This window comes from Lepisosteus oculatus, chromosome 16 (assembly GCF_040954835.1).
Source record: "Lepisosteus oculatus isolate fLepOcu1 chromosome 16, fLepOcu1.hap2, whole genome shotgun sequence".
Taxonomy (NCBI): domain Eukaryota; kingdom Metazoa; phylum Chordata; class Actinopteri; order Semionotiformes; family Lepisosteidae; genus Lepisosteus; species Lepisosteus oculatus.
The window spans coordinates 12798652-12820772 of record NC_090711.1 but is presented as its reverse complement, the minus strand read 5'-3'; the positions used below and the strand labels follow the sequence as shown (position 1 = coordinate 12820772).

General features: G+C 41.0%; 1 protein-coding gene across 1 annotated transcript; it reads left to right on the top strand.

The window, feature by feature from the left end:
* Positions 1-15027: 15027 nt before the first annotated feature.
* fitm2 (fat storage inducing transmembrane protein 2) lies at positions 15028-18964 on the top strand. The gene is made up of 2 exons (XM_069179566.1): positions 15028-15227; positions 17615-18964. Exons 1-2 carry the CDS (start codon positions 15061-15063, stop codon positions 18219-18221), a joined length of 774 nt encoding a protein of 257 aa, XP_069035667.1. The 5' UTR covers positions 15028-15060; the 3' UTR covers positions 18222-18964.
* Positions 18965-22121: the final 3157 nt, after the last annotated feature.

Sequence of the window (22121 nt, the reverse complement as noted above, 5' to 3'; positions counted from 1 at the left end):
AAAAACGCTGGGCTGTCAGTTTCAGAAACCCGACTAGCTTGTTCCGGACTCCAACAACACATGTAAACAAGTGCCTGTTCTCAGTTTTTAATTTAATTTACAGCAAAATTAAAACTGAGAACATTTTGTTTTAATTGAAAGTAAATTCAATTTAAATCACACTTCCTTTTACCCTCTGGTTCTTGTTTCAATATTTAAGAAGTGCAATGCCATGAATTGGCTCTTCTCTCTTCAAGACTTAATAAATTAAGAAGTTTTAACCTGTCAGAGCAGGACATTCCATCCTATGGGTCTTGTTGCTATTCTCTGGACTGATTCTGGAGCAGCAATATCTTTTACCTTGGTAATCAAAAATACACCCAGCATTCAAAACGAGGTCTTTCATTTGTAGTGATTTAATTCTTTTAGCTACAAACCCTAATATTCTGTTTGTCTTTTTACTGCTTCCCCATAGACATCCCCAAGACTTCCTCATTAGGAGCCTCCTCAAGGTAGTCTTTCCCATTTTATATACATAGTTTAGTTTTTTTTTCTTCTTGCATGCAACAGCCTGGTCTCGTCTGTATTAAATGTGATCAACTAGGTATTTTCCCTTGGTGTTTTTGACTGTCTTTTGCAGCTTCTACAGCATTTCCTAACCTATTCCTAACATTGATCATTCTGCTGAAAGATACTATATTACTATTATGAATAATAATAATAATAACAATAATAATAATAATAATAATAATAATAACAATAAAAACAGTGTTTTATCTCTGTTTGCTTTCTCCCCCTTCAACCAGGCTGTTTAAAAGTGATTCCTGTAGGATTCACACATCCCTCTGAAATACAGATCATCTCAAATACATCTGAAGAATGTATGAAAGGGAGGAAATATTTGTTCTTTCCTTGACTGCACTCATCCCTAACCATGTTCTCTGCTTTGAAATCACAGTCCATGCGGACAAATATACAGATCAAAAACCTGGTCGTATCTTTACAGTTCCACTCTTTCCTTTTTCGGAGACGGGCGAGATGACCTTTGGAAACTGAAACAGGAGGTTACTTTCAGGGGTAGCACCCTATAAGCCATCTGAAGAGTACAGTACTTCAAAGAACTCCGACGTGTGAGAGGGTGGTCTGTGAGAGCGCTGACAGACCTTGTGATGGAGTGCTCACAGTCATGGGTGATCTCCTTCAAAGAGGCAGCAGCAGTGAACCAACAAGCAGGCCCTTCACCTTTTCACGTCTGGGCTCAAACACAGCTGAGGTCGCGACTGTGTGGTGGTCCCCCTGCACGCACCGTGCTCTTTCGGGGGGTCCCATGGCGTCGTTCATTAATGAAATCCCTCGAGGTAACTCTTGCTGGAGGCCTCAAGCTGGAACCGCAGCTATAAAAAGGGGTGACGCCTGAGGAGAGGTTCCAGAAAAGGAGCAGCTCTGAAGATGGTGATCTTCCTTCCTTGATCTCACTGAACTGAGAAATAAGCTGAGAAGAAAAATTGGACGTGAACAACTACAGGAGACAGAGGTTTACTTACACAAGGGGACCTACTCCATCCGCCACTGAAATGCAGCCCCCTCCTGGGCACCAGCATCCCCACTACACTGCAAATCAGGCAGAGAAGATACATATTGATTTCATCAATTGAATTCAATAAGACCTTTAGGTAGCCCTGGTGCAGTGGTAAGGATTGCTGCCTCTTGCTCATTTCTGCACCTGGGATGCTACTGTATCTTGTATGTTCACCCCATTTTTTGGAGGGGGTTTCCTCTGGATGATCTGGTTTCCTCCCACATTCTAAAGACATATTAGTAGGTTAATTGGTTGCTGGCAAAATGGGTGCTGGCATGAATATGTGTCCTTTGATGGACACCCATCCAGTGCAGGGTGTCTCCTTCCTTGCTCCTGTCACTTGCTGGGTTAGGCTCCATCTCCTCCATAATCCTGAATCGGAGAAAGCTTAACTTATCTCTTAAACGTTTTTTTCCAGCCAACCTCAGATCTTTATCACTGAATATAAGAAAATTGGCTTTTATATCCGCGTTCTCTTTGGTAGGCTATGTTGGGATGTTGCTTATTGCTTGTCTTCAATGGTGTAGGTGGGCTGAGTGGTGTCCTCTCGTTTTCTCAGTTACTTGCTGTTGAGAGGCAAGGTGGCGCTGTGGTGTAGAGGTCAGGACTGCTGCCTGACAGCTCCAGAGTCAGGGGGTTCAGCCCCGGCGCCAAAATTAAATAGCTTAATATAAAAGATACTTCTTGTTATAATTGCTATGTCTTTTATTCATCAAAGGCATCGCACAAGATTGTAATATTTTAGCTAGGGCATTTATGTGTGCATTAATATCCATATCTGCTTAAGCAGATCAAGGCAGAACAGCTGCTTACAAGCTATTACATTAAGGTTTAGGATGGCACAACTGCTATTTAGTATTGTCACGTGGAGAAAAAGGTGAAAAACTGAAATTCTATGTAACCCTGTATCTAACATCGTTCCCAACATTTATATCTGCTGCAAAATACCCCAGCAACACTACAGTGACAATGAGCCCTTTGGAAAGGCAGGCATTAAATTTAGGGACAGGCACGCCAGTGCAAATTCTATCATGTAGTTAATACTTCTGTCACTACACATGAAAGCAGTGAAAAAATGTTGAACGGCACTATAAAAGGGATTCATCAGAAATGAAGGACAGGGAAATGCACAGGAGTGGGAAGGGGTGAGTTTTAGACTCAGAATTCATTGGACTCAAAAACCTGATCAGGGATTAACTGATTTTTCTGTAAAAAAAAAACCTGCAATACTGTTTCCAAGATAGAAGATATATTAACTCCACAGGATTGTGGATATGCATTTGGGGGCTGGCCATTTCATCCAGTCTAGCCCCTTCATCTTTCGGAGATCGACAGTGGGGAGTAAAACAAGCACCTATTGTGCAAGGGACAGGAGAGAGAAGAGAAGGCACACAGCTGCTTAGAGTCAACATCTCCTTCTCTGCCCAGGAAACAGGGAAGCAACGCCTATCTCAGCCCGAAGCACGTCACACAGCATAAATCCAGGACTCTGGCTTCTGCTGTTGCCATGTAATGACACATTCTTAGTGTCAGCCGGGGCAGTTACTTTGTTTTGGCAAGCCGAAAACAAATTTGCCTTGCCATGTAGCCCCTTCGCAGTGATATACTGTATATATAATGATGATGCTGACAATAGGGTTGTTCCATAGGACATTGCTAGGCACATGTAATGTTTGTTGAGAAAAGCATGGTTTAAATATTCCATCTTTGCAGTCATCTGTTTCTGACATTGCACCTTACTCAGAAATCATATGGGACAAAAAGTAATCAACTTCCGAGAATCTATTGAAACCCTCGCAAGCTCATGAATCCGGGTTGTTGTACTGCAGCACTTGATTAGGTTAGCCTATGCTACACAGCGGTGCTGTCTTACCATCGAACCAAGGGCTTGATTCCCAGATGATGCACCAGTAGGGTTTTATTGCAACTCAGATAGATCATCTTATCACTGGCCTAATTAGAAAGGCCCTTCTCACAGCTCATCCCATGATGCTCCTGTGAAGAGATCTAGAGAACTTGCAGGCACACCAGTCCTCCAGGGCTAGGATTGGACACATTTGCTATACAGCATCCATAAGACCTTAGTTTTTCTGTGGAGAAAGTCTGTGTCTAAACATTGGTTCATCCTTGCATAAAACTCAAATACACTGGAGGTTTATTTAAAAAAATCTTCCAAATAATGCCAGTACTCTACAGATAATGGAAGAACTGCTGATAAATGTATGACTCTTTCTGTTCAGATTACCTAAGACAGGACTATTCTGTATATAACAGAGTTGCCCATATGCACTGACTATTAAAGATTCCCCAGTAGTTCTGTTTTTCTGTTACGGAACACGTTCTGCAATTAAGAAACTTATGTGGAAAGACAGAACTATAAAAAGCTGTCCTTTGTAGCATGGATGTTTGGACAAATAGTTCTTTAAAAGTCTTACAGACACATTTACAAACATTGTTTCAATTTCTTCCTCAACAGCAACCTCAGACGATTTCAGAGTCTAGGTTATTTTGTGCTTATTTATGAGGCAGGTTTACCGATGGTTTATAAGGAAGAAAAATTTTAACTATGTATGTCATTGGCTTGAGTTTTATTGGTAAGTCCTCAGACACTTGCAGGTGATGGAGTTTGCTCCAAACACAAAGTTTAGGCTTGTACAGTAAAGCCCATACAAGCAGCAAACACACCCAACTGTGTCAAAACCCTGTCTCCCACCACAGAGACCAACGGCGCTTGGGGGGAGGGTGATGTCAGCACCACAGACTCATCCTAGACTCAGCAAAGCTGTTTTATATACAGGCCATGTCTAAAATTTCTAGAATGTTTCAGAATGCTGGAAATTCACAGATGTCATTAGTAATGATATTTAAACACTCTTACAAGCTTTCCATTTCATAACAATTTTCTTGTTTCAAGGCTGGTTTTATGAAAGAAAATTGTTTATACTTCTAAAACTGTTCAAACTATTTTAACAAACAATATCATTTATAATTTTCTTAATTACATCAGTTAACTTGATCAAAGATATTCAAAACAGAGTGATGTGCTCATCAGTTTTGTTGGCAGAATTCACTCTCCCATCTGGTATTTATGTTAGATATACAAAACAAATATGGATTTTTATTGAAAATCTTAAAATCTCTTAAGGCTGAGAGATAGGGCTTTCAGGCATTAAAATTTTTAACACTTTAGAACCCTGACACAACCTCTGAGATCCTTGAAACCGATCAACACTCAACTCAATCAATGGATTGATAATGCCCTAAAAAGTGACTCAACACTGATTTCAAAGGATAAACCCCAGACTCTAAGGACAGCAGCACTTTGTGACATCACTGCTTCAAGTCTAGACACTGTGCGCGCGGATTCACCCCCTCTATCCCGTAGCGCAATGTTAGCAAGAAACCTTCTACACAGCTCCAAACGGCTTTTAAGTTCTCATGCGGGGAACATAAAATAAACCTTGCTCAGGACCTGTTTGAAGTTTCCACCACAGTGCTGCAATGTTAGCCTGACCTAGTTCCAAAGCCTCCTTGTGCGTTCAGAGGAAGACAGTAGTTTGGCAGTGGAAAGAGCCATGGCTGGCGAGCTCCACCTACGTGCGTTGCACTGGCAGACACTCTTCAAAGATTCTCTATGTACCTTTTACAGTTCCTGACGGTCTGCAGGCTCAGCTCTTACTCCTGGATGCCACTGTAGGTCTTCGGGCCAAAGGCAACAAGGCAGTAAATTGCTGAATGCCGTTTATATTGGACTGTGTTCTGAAATAGGGGGTGCCTTGTGGAAGATTATTGGATGGAAATCCACCATTCCATGAAAATTATCTACTTCTGTTCCAGAACACATTCTATTCTCCTTTAGAATTTTAGAACGTCTGCATTTTTGCACAGGTAACTGTGTAACTCTTGTGTGAAGAGTAACATTAACAAAGTATGTTAATTATTGTATGTCTTATTATTGTATTAAAGTAAATTACAAGTACTTATCATTCCACAAATTCTGGAATGAAAGTTTACCAGTGTAAATTGGCAGAGTATGTTTGCAGTTGTCCCCAACATTTACTAGGTATTTTCTTTGCTATGTTTTTTGTCAGTTCCTTATATAGTTCTGCACTATGTTACCATACTTTCACCATGTTAGTGTGCATTTAACTTCTTTAAAGGATCTCAGCATATGAGTGATGCAGTTATGTAGTAGACCCTTTTTTGTGGGTTTTTTTGTGGGTTATTCTTTTGTGCACATTTACCAGTTCTCTCTGTTCATTTTGACCATTTGGTCAGTCGGATTTCTGTTTTCATTTTCATTTCCATAACTCACCTTGTACACCTACTGTACAAGACAGGGCTGAGTAAGTTTTGAAATTTTCACTGCAATATTTTAGCCAAATAACCCTTTGAACTCTTTCTTGTAGCACGTAACAAGTTACAAACCATCAGATTTGCATTTTTGAAGCTAACATAGTATTCATTTTAAATCGACGTTGGTTTCTCTCCATTTTTCCTGCACTCTTTATAAAGTCACAAATTTGTTTCTTAGGTATCTTCAGTCCTAACAGGTTTTCTCCATTGTTCAAAGACATGTCCACGAAAAAAGTGGTTTTATACTCAAGCTAAGGAGAAGACTTGAGATTAGTGTAAGAATGCACTGTTTGGAAAGTATGATCTGGAGGCACTCAGCCTGTAATTTCTCTAGATGTTGCAGATGCTAGATGTCCTGGCTGATTCAAAGTATACGCAAGCTTTCCGAAACAGGAGTTTGAGTTAGAAACTCATTAGTAACTAATAAATTCAGAGCCTCCGGTCAGCTCCAGGCAAGCTTCACTGTTCCAGCTCTGCAGACATCTTTTCCAAGTACTGCTGAGCTTTTACAGTTTTAGAATTCATGCCTGTTACACCTAGCCCTTAGCAAACACACAAATGCCTTTTTGATTATTTCTATTCACTGGAGGGAGTTCCTGCAGAGATTGAAGGGACACTGACTTGTTTCTCAAAAGGTTTGTGGCTTTGATCTTTGATCAAAAGAAATGTGTAACGACTAGACTTGTAGTATATGGGCAAAACATTGGCAGATCTACAAATGAGTCCAAGACATCTGACCCTGCACCCACACTATAACACTGTATACTGCAGTTCAGATTGAATGAAAGCTAATTTTTAACCAACATAAAGAAGGGTATTATAAATGTGCATGAACTAACATCTGGGGAGCGGATGTGTTTGCTTCTCTGAGGCAATGTTAGTAATAAAAAATAATCCTGAGATGTGCAGTACTCCACCTCCAAACTCCTGCTCAAGTGAAGCACCAGGCGTAGGATATTCTGCGATGAAAACAGCAACTGGATTTTTACCAACATAAAGAAGGGTATTATAAATGCTATTATTATAAATATTATAAGTATTATAAATGTTATTTAGATTGCAAGTTCTGACAAAGATCTGTGATGATTTGTCCCATTTGCAAAAACGAAGGCAAGTCTAACAAAAATTGCTGGCTTTTTTTAATAATACAGAGGACTTGTCTGTGCTCTTGAGACCTGCAGGGATTTTGAACTTTTAATTTCCACCTTGTGCACATTCTTTGTGGAATTAAGTAAAATGGTACCACTTGTCCTATGAAACATTTTCATTTGGATCATCTTCATTAATCATTTATGTAACAGGGTGCTTGTTAAAAGACTTGTTCCCGAAAAAATAAATTAGCACCTTACTTTTAAGCATAAGAAAATTGTTGAAATTTTCTTGAATGCAGACAGCTCTTTGGGTTGGTACCTGGTCACATTTGTAACAGTCTGAAGAACTGGCTGCATCCCCTGGGTTTACAATCTTTCCAACATGCCCTAATCAGGCAAGCAGGTGTAGTAGAAATCTGTACATCAGTCCAACTTCCTGACCTTTCAGTGCATGCGTGGATGTGTACATAAAATATTGGCACCCTTGCACATAACTCGCAATTTTCTCTAATAATATTTGTTCTATAAACATGGAGAGGGTGTGCTTTTCCAAAAAGCCCGACTGCAATTTGCCAAAACATACTGTACCTGAACATGCCAAAATCCTTCTGGTAGAATGTCCTGTGGAAAGATGCGACCAAATTAGAGTTTTTTGGTAAAGCATACCCTCTCTGTGTTTACAGAAAACAAAATGAAGCCTTCAAAGAAAAGAACACCTTCCCTACAGTGAAACATGGAGGAGGTTCAGTGATGTTTTGGGGTTGCTTTGCTGCCACTGGCACTTGGAGCCTTGAATGTGTGCACGGCATCATGAACTCAGGAGAATAAGGCATTTTGGAGTGCAATGTCATACCCAGTGTCAGAAAGCTGGGTCTCTGTCAAAGGTCATGGGTCTTTCAGCACGACAATGACCCCAAACACACTTCAAAAATGACCCAGGAATAGTTCAAGACAAAACACTGGACTGTTCTGAAGCGACCAGCAATGAGTCCAGATCTAAATCCCAAACCTGTGGAGAGATCTGAAAACAGCAGTTGGGAGAAGGCACCCTTCAAATCTGGAAGAACTGCAGCAGCTTGCACAAGAAGAGTGGGCCAAACTGCCAGTACAGAGGTGCAGGAAGCTCATCGCTAGCTATAGGAAGTGTTTGATTGAAGTTATTTTGACCAAAGGCTGTGCCACCACATATTGAGTCTGGGGTGTCAATAATTTTGTCCATGCCATTTCTTTTAATTTTCTGTTTTGAAAGGATATATTAAGATCTGAACCAAAAACAAAGGTTCTGTAATATTAACAGTGAAATAAAGAATTGTAGAGACCAAATACTTTGGTCAATTTCAACGTATTTTTAGGAAAAATTGTGAGTTACTTGCAAAAAGTGCAAGGGTGCCAATATGTGTGTCCACTCATCCATCCATCTGAAAAGCAGAAGCATGGGGTACAAAGCAAGCAGGTGATTGCAGGACCATGGAAAAAGACGCATTTTTGAACAGTCAATCAAGCCTAGTAAGCAAAAAAAAAACACACACAACCACGGAGAGCATGCAGACTCCATACAGACAGACACTCAATATTGGAAAGAAACAAAGCTGTGAGAAAAACAGCACTAACTACCACACCATCATACCGCTCCCAGTGCTGAGATAAAGGTGTAAAATGGTAATTCAAATTTGAGGGGAAATATGGAACAAAACCTAGATTTAAACAACAAGCAACTGGCTGGGGCTACGATTAGATCAAACCTGACTCGCCAGTGGTCAACTGTAAGTAAAATCTCTGACAGTGGGTTTCCATCCGCTCTTGTAAATCTCTGACTAGCGGCAGGAAGGGAACAAGTACTTATTGTGTCTAAAGGGTGGGTTGAAGTTTGGAAAATGAAATAACCTAAATTTGGATTCTAGTAAATAAACAACAACAAAAAAACTATTTACAATATAGTTGAGTATTCCTTATTTGGATGGAGACATTTACAGACATCCATCACCTGTGAAGCCTGGTCTGACTGACAACCACCGTGACTCATTTGAGGCAGACACACAAATAAAATGCTCTTTAACACACACAAAAATAAACAAATGTGGCTTCCAACCCATGCAAAATATAAGAAACTTCAGTATTCCGGGCCATAAACCACTTTCAGATGAAAACCAAGAAGAAAGCTAAGTCAGCAAACAAGACAGAGCGCGTGGTCATGAAGACATATTTCATTTCAACCCACTGTATCGTCGGCCCAGTTACCCATCTGATGTTTTTAAGTCATAGACCTGAATGTAAACAAATGCCCAGAAGATATAGACTTGTAATTTCAAAAAGAAATAATTTAATGCCATTACAAACTCTTATAAAACTAGAGCCTGTCTCTATACTGATAATGCCTACTGGATTTTGATCGACGAGGACAGTGGGGACAGTGAACGAGAATAATGTCAACTGGGCTGCCACTGGAAAACGCAGAAGACAGTTAAAATATTGCTGAAATAAAATCTAAAAGCGTATTTCACATTATTAACATTTAATTGTTATTTTCTATTTTTGTGCCCCACTATCAGTGCCTCATGGGGTTTTACATTTGCATTATTGCATTGGAAATAAGTATCCAAAGAGAGACAATTTTCTAATTAAGTATAATATTGTCTGTCAAACTAAACTTTTTTGTTAATGTTAATTCGAACAAACATTCATCACAGAAAATATCAGTTATGTCAGTCTGATTAATTTAAAATACAGGGTGCCAATATATACTGTATGCTCACAACTCTATATTATCATAATAATTGCTTACACTTATATAGCACTTTTCTGGACACTCCACTCAAAGTGCTTTACAAGTAATGGGGACTCTCCTCCACCACCACCAGTGTGCAGCCCCCACCTGGATGATGCGACAGCAGCCATAGTGCACCAGTACACTCATCACACATCAGCTCTCAGTGGGGAGGAGAACAGAGTGATGAAGCCAGTTCAGAGATGGGGATTATTAGGAGGGGTGTGGGAAATGTGGAAATGGGAAATGTGGCCAGGACACTGGGGTTACACCCCTACTCTTTTCGAGATAGGCCCTGGGAGTTTTAATGACCACAGAGAGTCAGGACCTCGGTTTTACGTCTCATCCGAAGGACAGCGCCTGTTTACAGTATAGTGTCCCCGTCACTATACTGGGGCATTAGGACCCACATAGACCACAGGGTGAGCGCCCCCTGCTGGCTCCACTAACACCTCTTCCAGCAGCAACCTTAGTTTTTCCCAGGAGGTCTCCCATCCAGGTACTGACCAGGCTCACACCTGCTGAGCTCCAGTGGGGTTGCCAGTCATGAGCTGCAGAGTGATATGGCTGCTGGCAATTATTTTGGCTATTCATTCCAACAATGGTGAAGTACAGTAATTGGTCTTATTAGAACTTTTCCCAGTAAACTAGCTAGCTAATAAAGCTTAGACAAACAGGCACAAGCAACATCGCTGAGTTACTGACAATCCACATCATCAGCCACTGTTTAATCTGCAGCATTAAGTAGGTCTGTAATTAGTTTGGCTTCTTAACTCTGTAAACCCCAACACAGCCCAAGAGACTTGAATTATTCCTAAACTACAGTAAAACTACTGCACTGATACTGGAAGCCATTGATGGCTCATTCAGAACTGCAGTATTTCACTTCACTGCAGACAGTACTGTATAGTCAGCCAGGATTAGTGGAAACTGAGTTTTGAGAGGAGCAGCCAAACTGGAAGATGACTTTGAACAAATTTGGTTTCAGATGAAATATAAGCACCAATGGTCATTCTACTGTTTTCCAGATTGAAGAGGGGAGGCAGGGCATTGATATCATTTTTGTAAGGCCGGAGAACTATTGGGAAGGACAGAGAATTGGCCTGTCCAATGTGTTTACAATGCTGCCTACCAAATACAGTATATGTGTAATTTCAGGTGGGGCCTTTAAGGGACACTATTTTGTAATAACTGATGCCTAAGGAGATCTTAAATAACTAAATTAGTTTTGACTGCTTTCTCCCCTTTGGTGTCAGAAATGATTTGCTTCAGCTGTACTGTTGACAAGACATTTAGCAAACTGACAAGTAAAGGTTTATTCCAGGCTGACAAGAGAAGAAAATCTGTGGCTTCACAGCTGAAACATTGTGTTTCTTTTCTTCTCTTGTCAGCCTGGAATAAACCTTTACTGGTTCCTTTGCAGCCTACGCATGCTGATGCAACTACCTACTTGAACTATTTAGCAAACTGGTTGGTCTGTCCTCAACTAAATAAGCACATTGTTGCTCTCCTATGACTGTTTAAACCACTTCACCATTCATTCAATCACTCTTATAATAAGCACTGTTAATGTATTGTGTTTAGCACTGCGACCTCGCATCCCTGGGGCCCTGGGTTCAATGCCAGACCCCCATTGCTAGACTTGAACTGGATGAAGCACTTAGAACATGGATGGATGGAAATCTACATGATTTTACTATTTAAATTTCAGATACATAGTCACTGAAACACCCTTCAATAATAAGGGGGACAAGGAAAGTCAGCAGCTCCGAAGGAGATCCTGCTGATTTCTAAAGGTCCTGCACATATGCCTTGTTTAAACGTACAGGATTTCAGACCAACGGTGCAGTTAAAGGACTTCACTGATTCAGAGGTCAGATAGGTCTGGTCAAAGACCAGAGGATGACCAGCACAAAAAATAAAACAAAACACCAGTTTAAAGGGAAGCTTTTGTTGTGTTTTCCCACTGCCCAGGTCTTTGTGTATGGAACCATAGTGGATCTATCTTCATTGTTTTTTCTGAAATTAACATAAAAATGATTCCCGAAGAGATCTTTCACAGCAGAAGTATAATACATGAGGGATGGGGGTGAAAGTCAGCACAAAGCAGGTATCGGTTCAGAATTCCTCGCCAAGCAGCACGTGAAGCCTATCTACACTTGAGGCATAATACTTTTATCTGTACAAACACTTTCAATACACATTCCTCTTACTTCTTGACCTGCATGATGACCATTTACTAAATGATAGTGCACTCCTACTTTCAAGAACTGTTAAGAAAGTTCTATGAGCTCCCATTTTAATAACAGAGCCACTGTGATGTGAGCACAGTCCCCAGGGTTCGATAGCAACTGAATATAGAAATTGGTGACAATGTACTGAGTCTTATCAAGCTCCATGTTGTGAGTGCCACTTTAATAAAGCCAATGGAGGTACGAAGTTAAAGAAATTTTCCCTAGTAAAATTAATAAATTAACTCAAGGTGTCCAATATTGTGAATAGAGCATAAAATGTTTGATCCTTTACTAACAGAGACCATCCACTGTCAGTAAAGGTCCTGCACATGTGAAAGAGCAGGGGAGTGTAAGATTCCCTGGGCCACTGTAGTACTTCTTACATGCAAATCTCTGTTGCAGAAACAAGCTCACAGGAAAACAACAAAATGGAAAGAAGAAAGACAGCATTTCAAAGAACACAACACTTCTCTTAAATTCACAAGGTCTTGAGGTAAAAGTGAGCACAAAGAAACCAATTTACCACACTGAAATATGTCCAAATACATCAGTTAATGCAATAACAAACATGATTTGAATAATGAAAGATGTTAATGTTAACAAAAGGCACAAATGGTGACCCCCCAATTCATTTGTTTGTGTGAAGCTAAATATGTTTATTCTCCTTCCTGCTTGTAGGTGTACTGTTACACAGTGCCACAGCAGAGTGGAGCTCACAGTGACTGCCATCTTTGTCCCAGAACTTAGAGTGCCACCTGCTGGAGCTGTCACACATGGCATCTGACAGCACTGATCAGTCAACGCCCAGCCTGGTATTCTGTTCCAATGGGCTTTACCCTTTATATACATCAAACCCGTCTTTGAGGCAAAACAAATTGGTTGACAAAAACAAAGAATATGAAAGTGAATTACGTTTGATACATGTGTAGCAAAATACTGCAGCTGGGAAGCAGACCTGCATTTTTTCAGTGCAAAGCAATTCCATTAGAGGGTTAGAATACTGATTTGCCAGACAGGTACTTCACATTTTATTTTCAACACTCCAGTTTTTTGGATCTAGTGCTCAGTTACAGTGTACCACTTTATTGCAAACTCGAATTCATCCTTGTAGGGCTCAGAGTCCTAAGGAACTTAGAAAAGAGCCCAATGGACCACTTTATTTCCTCCAACATACACAGTCAATTGCACAGTCTGTTGGACAGGGATATACTTTAATACAGTCCCAACCTTTTCAAAGTACAGCTCTGACAATGCACATGAAATATTCCCAGCATATTTTTTTATCATAAAAATCAAGTGACCCATGAGCGCCTATTTTATAATAAAGACCAAATCACAATTAATCCTACCGAAGAATGAAGTTTCCTTCATTGAGGGTTAGAGTTAGCTCTGTTCTGTTTAAAGATTTTAGCCACCATGATTAAACCAACAGCCAGGATGCAAAAACATGCTACATCAAAGAAATCCAAACTGTTTTTAAAGAACTTTTTTCGTTCCTGTTACATTTTGAATACTCAGACACATTGCCCAGTTAAGACAGAATCCCACTATTTGGTTTCTGATAATCCTTATATACTGTATAGAGGATATATAGGATAATCCTTATATACAGAGTATTTATACAAAAGCGTATCCAATCTGGTCATTTCCCCCAGAGCACAGGGGCTGAGGCTCCACTGTCCTGAGGAAATGGGGAATAATGTTCACACCAGCGGAACACTAAACAAACCGCTGCATCTGAACCAGAGGAAATGTTATGTAACTCCATATCTCCAACAGCAGGTCAAATTCAATTCCACAAAACCAGAGCACTGGAACTACAGAATCTCTCTTGCATTCTGCTCAAGCTTTGTTCTCAGACAAAAAGCCAGAATCAACTAACCCTACAGCACAAACAGATGTATATGGGGACAAACGTTCTTTTAGAGCATAGCAAGCTACCACATTATAAATACAATAGCTTGAGATATGGTCAGTAATCTCTCCCAATAAAGGCCAGAGTACAGGATAGTTTACAGGTGTCGTTAATTCAGGAATGACTAAAGACCATGTGTAACAATATTAAGTTTGATGGGTGAAGAAAACATCCCTAGAAACCCCAAAGATCACCTCGGATAAAGCAACTCTCCTCAACAACAGAGTGCCTCAGAAAAAAAAGACATCTTTAACAGTAACGCTTCATTTTAAAAAGTACAGGGATATCAGGGTACATTTCACTTTTAATCTGTTTGAAAGCCAATCCTGTGAGCCTGCACACCTCTGTCTACACTTCTGTGCTCCGTGGTCAATCGTGGTCAATCACCTAATTGATCAATGAGCCTGTGGCTTTGCAGCTAGCTGTTTAGATGCAAGACACATCCTTAACAGCTAACTGCAGTGCCTCAGACTCAGTGATCGTCTACACTCTGCACTTTTTGCATGGTCTGGTGTGTTTTATTTCCTCACTGCTACATATTTATTGTTCTCAACAACATATTTGTTGTTCCTGTTGTTAATATTTATTATGTTTGTAATGTACTGTCTACATTGTGTGGTATTGTCTGCTGTACTGGATATGCTGGTACAGCAGGGGACTCTCACTGCACCGTGTTTTAAACAGCGCTCTTACGCAACCTCCAAGTGAAGGTTACCGGTAAATTATTTTGAGATACATTTACATGAGTTTACCCATCTCCTTTTAAAACACAAGTGCTTTTTGCTTTAGAAACCACGAACACCCTCTGCGTGCAATGCAACAACAGAGCCTCGTTAAGGCCTATAGTGCTTCATAGTGAAATACACTGCATCTTTTAATACAAAGAGATTAAATATGACAGTTATAGCCGCCAAGGCCGGTTGCTCGGACCAGCACCAACAGCCCCACGCCACCCTTCACACAAAACCATTTTCCGCATCTGAAGTTTGTGTGTAAATGAAGCTCATATCACGTGTCAGATGCGCGTCTTTGATTGGCCAGCCAGAAAAGCTGATGTATTTTGCAGCCAATCAACGTACAGAACCTTTAGCACCACCCTCCTGCCACACTTTCCCCGTTAATGTACACTACAGTCGGCAAAAATGGCAGCTCTGGGCGATTGCGTGGACCGGCTTGTTAGACTGTGGGGAAAAGCTCATCATTATTTATGTTACATGTTCATACTGATTTCATTCACAGGGTCCTTGATAAAGGAGATGCAAGTGCTCCCGGATGGGTTTTTCAGTGACAGACGAAATTTCCTGAACGTGTAAGTCAGTGCAAAGTGTGCACTTAAAATATATAGTACTCTGCGTGATCTACCTCAGACCGACATTCATTCACAATTTATTTATTCCAGTTGTCTCAAGTTTTGAATTAGCCGCTGTTGTGGACAAGGAACGGGCGTTACTCCCTGAAAGGTCCGTCGGGATTATACAGTATGTTCTTCTGTTGTCTTTAATGTGTTAGGATATGACCAGTCAAAAAGTTAAAACGTCCACAACATTGGATGGCTTTAAATCCTATGCTGTTAAAAAAAAAAGTCTAAACGATTTTTAAAAAAAAAATAGGAAATACTTTTTAAGCGATTCGATTTATTTTATTTTTATTTTATTCATTTATATGTTATGGTACCCGTGTGACACTCGGAACAGTGAGATGGGACACAGTGAGACTGTGTAAAGCCTAATTTCTGAAAATGCCCAGTGAAGAAACGCTACTAGTCCATGGATTGCTGAAATGGGTCTTAGTTGGCTACTGTAAAAGTTATTTCATCACGTACTCTAACTAAAGCCACGGTAACTATTGCATCAATTTGCTGCCTTTAGTAGGGCAAATGTCGCCACCCCGTTGTTAGACAAACTCGTTTTATGTATTTAAGTGTGCAGTATTATTATTTCTAGTGCACAATATAAAGATTTCAGTAAAATCCTTTCAATATTAATCTGCAGGTAGCACAGCGACCTCGGCTGGCCAAGTAAAAACATAATTCAATGTGCAGTATTGATCTCCATCCAGAAGAACAGCCGATATGATTACCTTCGAAATAATCTATGATCACTTCGCAAATACTGTACTTCCAAGCTAACCGGTCATATATTAAACCGCAAACACGAAAGAAGACACCTTGCACAATGGACAAACACACACCAAGGGCAAACAGGGCACGGTTATTTCTGCGCGGAGGGGCTCTGTCGTTTCTAAAAATAAAGTTGCAAAATCCGGCCTCTTTATGCAGCAGTAGCTGGTATGCAAAGGCTGTTTTAGTTCTCAGTCGCGGTGGTGGGGACGAGTACAGGGTAATGAAAACCAGACAATTGGGAATGCACATTCTGGGTTTACAGTCTGAAGAGCAGTGTATGAACAGGGCTCTCGCAATTTGACATATTAAGACAATCTATCCTTCCGTTTTCTAACCACTTCATCCAGTTCATGGGAGCCGGAGCCTATCCCTGGCAAACAACAAACGGGAGACGAGATACACTGGATAGGACACCACTTCGTGGCAGGGCACAAACACAGACAGGCTCACACCACGGCCAGTTCTCCCAGAATCCGGTTAACCTACAGTACCAGTGTGTATTGAGACAGTGGGAAGAAACAGGAGCAACCAGAGGAAACGCAGGGAGAGCATACAGTCTCCACCCAGGGCCAGAGTTGAACCCAGGGCTGCAAGGCAGCCACGCTGACTAGATTTTCAGTATAGCAGCCGAACTGGAAGAATCCGTCAAGTTAGGGAAGCTGAACCTATGTGAAAATGACATTGTTGCAGAATGAATACAACCCCTGTTCAGGTCAGTTTAAATGCAAAAACTGGAAACCATTATTTTTTTTCCATCACGATCAAAAGGATAGCAACGTCCTTTTAAGATCATTAGAATTGTACACAATTCTGGGCTGTAAGAAAATCATGTTCTGTTGCTCCTAGATACATTGTATTTCCTCTTGCTGAGCATAGCTATTAATGTTCTAAGAAGAAAATTTCAGACGGCAATATCTTTGTAGCAAACTGCCAGTGATAAGTTCTAATAATAGTAATAATAACTGCTTACACTTATATAGCGCTTTTCTGGACACTCCACTCACAGCGCTTTACAGGTAATGGGGACTCTCCTCCACCACCACCAGTGTGCAGCCCCACCTGGATGATGCGACGGCAGCCATAGTGCACCAGTACGCTCCCCACACACCAGCTCTCAGTGTGGAGGAGAAGAGAGTGGTGTAGCCAATTTATAGATGGGGATTTTTGAGAAATGCCCTGGGATTTTTAATGACCGCAGAGTCAGGACCTCGGTTTTACGTCTCATCCGAAGGACGGCGCCTTTTTACAGTTTAGTATCCCCATCACTATACTGGGGCTTTAGGACCCACATGGACCGTAGGGTGGCCCCACTAACACCTCTTCCAACGGCAACCTTAGTGTTTCCCAGGTACTGACCAGACTCACACCTGCTGAGCTTCAGTGGGGCTGCCAGTTGTGAGCTGCAGGGTGATATGGCTGCTGGCCATAATATACTGTAATGTATCCTGTGTATAGTAGTTTGTACGCTGATGGAATAGAATGTGAATTTGGTTGTCTGGTATCTAAGGAAATTACGAATTTAATTTAAGTTACTAATTCGAATTAATTTTCTGCTGGCGTTTGGCCTTCCGCAGGTACTTTGTCAAATTTGCCTGGGGGTGGACCTTGTTTCCCCTGCTGCCCTTCATTGCCATCTCCAACTACTGCTGCACCAGGGACGTGAGCTTCGCGCTGCGGCGGCTGGGCGCGCTCGCCGTGGGGACGGCGGTCTGGTACACGTGCACCCGCGCCTTCCTCTACATCGAGGACCTGACGGGCGCCTGCTACGAGCCGCGGCCCGGGGGGGCCCTGCGCAGCACCCACGCGTCCAGGCACGCTTGCCGGGGGGCTGGCCACCACTGGGCCGGCTTCGATATCTCTGGCCACTCCTTCCTGCTGGCCTACTCGGCCCTGCTGATCGGGGAGGAGATGGTTCCCATGGGGCACGTGAGGAGCGGCCAGGCGAGTGTCCCCCGCCTCTGCGGCGTGCTCCTCGGCGTGCTGTACCTCGGCTTGAACGTCCTAGTCGGCGTCTGGGTGCTGATGTTCGCCTGCACGGCGGTGTACTTCCACGACGCGGCCCAGAAGCTCCTGGGAACCGCGGTCGGCCTGCTGGCGTGGTACCTGACGTATAAACTCTGGTATCGGCAGCCATTTTCTCCGCGGCTCCCTCCACAGCCAAGAGAACGCAGAGCAGAGTGACACCGAGGCACCAGGGCGGTCAGGGCCTCGCGGGGGTCTTTGTGTAACACTACGCACATCGGAAACGTTGCCTTTTGTTTTCATAACCGGGTCCAGAACAAAACACCTTTATTTATTTTATGCCGTAGTATTATGCAAATGTATCATGGACAATTGTGGAGATGAGAATATTTGCAGTTTACTGCATTATATAAAAAAAGATAGCTAACTGCCTAAAAAGGGTGAAGAGCACTGTTTTAATAAGTACTGAGCATTGCTCCAGCTGCCTCAATTACTGGTTTTAACTAAAAATGTATTTTAATGTCATTGGGTCCCATATATCCAGTACTGAAACAGAGGGGTCAGCTATGTTTCCAAATTGGGAGTAGAAAGTTACTTTACTCTTTTGAAAAATACTCTGCATATTAAACCATTGACATTGTATCAGTGTCGAAAGTGGCAGATTGGAGTGTTGTTTTCGGGAGCAGTTGTTTCCCAGCTGTCTAACGTGAGAACGACCTGGGTAAACGTTTTATCTTGCCAACCAAAATAAAGAGTGTTTTGTATTCTTTTATTTTTTAAATGCAGTAGAGGGAGTAAGAGAGGGTAATTTGCCTTGTTCTTGTAAATAGTGGTAGGCTTCTTAAGTATGTAAAGTGCAAATGCCTGTATGAGGCAGTACTCCAAAATGAAGTGGGAACAAGATTAAATTGTAAAGTGCAGAATGGCAAAAATAAAGTCTGTGCGGTTATCAATTTTTAAAAGTTTGAAATGTGAACTTGTTTTTTTACTTTTCTATCATAATACACATGTGGGAATTGCACCAGTACACTATGTCAACAGGCAGTACAGTATCCAGAATGTCCATGGTTGGAACATACTGTAGGAGAAAACCCATGCAGATGTGTGAACGTTTTACCCTTCCACAGAGATGTTAAATCGCCTCTTGAAACACGTCTAGGTTATGAAATGATGGAAAGCCTGGATATTTGAATTTGATAGCAGATGTGGTGAAAACCTGCAAGTACCAAGTTGCAAATAATATGAATTTATTCTGCTGCCACTTACAGTTCTGTGAAGCAGAGCGCTGAATACCTAAGAATTTAAAACTAGGGTGCTGCAGTCGGCTCCAATTTATTTATAGCTTGATACAATGTTGCTGATAGCTGGTTTGAAAAGTGTGGATGTGATATCTGTTCCAAAAGTATACAGAAGCTTTCTAAAATAATTGCAGATGTATTTCTAAATATATATTCCATGTTATACATGGAGAATATCTCTGGCTTCTGATACTATGTCTCCTGCTTTCTTTAGTTCACACCCTAAAATGTCCTATTAGATTGAGGTGTGGAGAGTGACATGGACAAACAATAACAGTGATTTTATGCTCTTTTAACCATTTGACAGTAGAATTGAAGGTGTGCTTGAGACTTTTAACCTTATGCAAAGTCTTTGCAGGCTAAGCTTAAGCTTCTTAAGCAGGGAACCGGGATTCTGGATAAAAGATCTCAGTAGACTTCGGTATCCATCCATCTTTCAATATTGAAAAGAGAACCGGGCTTACAGGTGCAGCAGGAGAACTGTTATGCCTCCATACTTTACAGAAAGGATGAAGAAAGGGCTTTTTTTAACATGAACCTTACCTTTCTGTGTCAATTGTTCCACCCCGAGGCTGCCGAAAAACTCAATTCCTATTTCATCCAGCAACAATTATTTGGTCCTATTTGCCTTAGGTTCTGAGCCAATTAGTTGCATTTGTAGATTCAAACGTTTTCTTTTTATGTCGCCATGGAAATCTGTTGCACACACCAAAGGTCAACTACGAAAGGTAGTCTTAGAGATATTGTATCCTAATTATACCAGTTTTGTTGTGAACAATTTTCTATTCCCAGACAAACCATCCTTATATTTATTTTTTCTTACCACTTTGCCAGCAGTGGGCGCAAGGCAGGATCCATTCCGCCAGTCCATTGCAGGGTAAGCACCAGGGCCGATTTCCCCAAGAGCCAATTGAATGACCATCACGTCTTTGGACTGTGGGAGGAAACTGGAGCACCCAGAGGAAACGCACATGAACATTTGGAGAATGTACAAACTCCACACAGATAGCACCCAGGGCTAAAAACACGTAATTAAGTACAATTCCAAAACAACAATATCCATTTCTCATTCCACCTGATCTCCCTCATTATCTCAGGACTTCTGAAAGATTTCGGTGATTTTTGAAAGTTCCAAATAGCTGTCCATGAGTGTGAGCCAGGCTCACAAACCGCTTTTCAGCAGTTCGGTCAAACTAATTAAGGCAGACAAGGCATAGTGAGGATAATTGGGGTGACTCACCTGGATGAGGAGAAAGACAGTCCAGCTGTAAGGATGGAGGTGCTGGTCCCCCCCCCCCAAAATGAGGGATAAACCAGCAAGATGATACAAGCATGAAGCCTGCGAACGAGTAAAAGCAAGAAGCATGATGTTTTTACATACTGTAGGCAGGTAGAAGTGAGTAAGATCAGGGCTTGACCTCCACCTGAACCTTTGTTTAAAACTCCATTTCCCATCAAGCTTCAGTAAAACATTCATACTTCCTCTTCTTTATGGGAGAGCAACCACCCATTACTCTTGAGTGTCCGGATGATGGGGACACCTTAGTCAAAACTAGGATATCTTATGGCTATGGATCTCATATTTGTAATTGTCACAAGTGTCACAGAGATTGATAATCATCTATGTCAGATCTCTGAACAATCCTTTGACTCCCCCTGTGATGTTGTCTTTCTGAGTGTTTTGCATCTTTGTTCAACTTCCTGGAATACCCCATGGTAATGGGGTATTCCAGAACAAAACACCTTTATTTATTTTATGCCGTAGTATTATGCAAATGTAACTATCCAGTATTGATAGCCTTACAAATGATCATATGTCCAATTATGTATGCAATCAATACTGCACATACAGTTGTATTTCTATTTAAAACCAATAAATGGAAATTTCAGTTCAGTCTCTTTGAATCAAGGGCAAGAATACATTTGGAGCCAAATGTATGCTATGTACTGTAAGTACGAAGTCAAAATGGAAATGGGAGTTGTTTTGATTTAAATGGTAATATATTATACTGTCATATTGTATTGATCACTACACTTGGCAAACTGTGTAATATGTAAGGTTCAGTAACACTCAAGATATTACTGCTCCTTCTAACTCTTTGTTCAGTGATTTTGACCATCTGGACACAAAAATCAGATGGAAGGTTTAGAAGCTGAACTGCAAGGGAACCTGTTTCATCGAAAGATCATTCCCCTCTGAATAGAAGAGCTTTGATGAATATTTTATATTTTGCTTTGGATTCAAGATGAGATGCAGCTTCTCATCACAGATATCACAATGTTAGGAAGCAGATTTTATCATTTGTTTTGAAGAATGAACTTCTAATATGGAAAAAAAAAAGATCTGTTCCCATCCACCATGTAAAGTAAAATAGAAGAAACTGTTTGGAAGAAACAAATCCAGATAAAAATCAGTGTAACCACCCAGTTTCAGTAAAACACAATGTTTTAATTCTAGTTTAAAATCCATAGATGATCCAACTTTCTGAATTGTCAGAAGTTTCTGAATCTTCTGTTGAAAATAACTGGGAAACTCAAGTTACATTCCTACAGGAGAGTTTCTCTTCTGAGCTGTAAAATTTAAATCTAAGATTACTGTAGGTTCAATAGTATCCATGACATCAATAGACAATCACACTGCTTTTTGCCAAGGAAAAAATAACAAGGAATTGGACCTAACATATTAAATGTATAAGTCACATCAATAGCTACAATACAATCTAAAAGAACTTGTACACATGGCGATTCCTCCTTTCTGGCTTCACTAGCTGAAAACAACAAGAACAGATCATCCCAATCAATGTGAGGATTTTTTAAAATC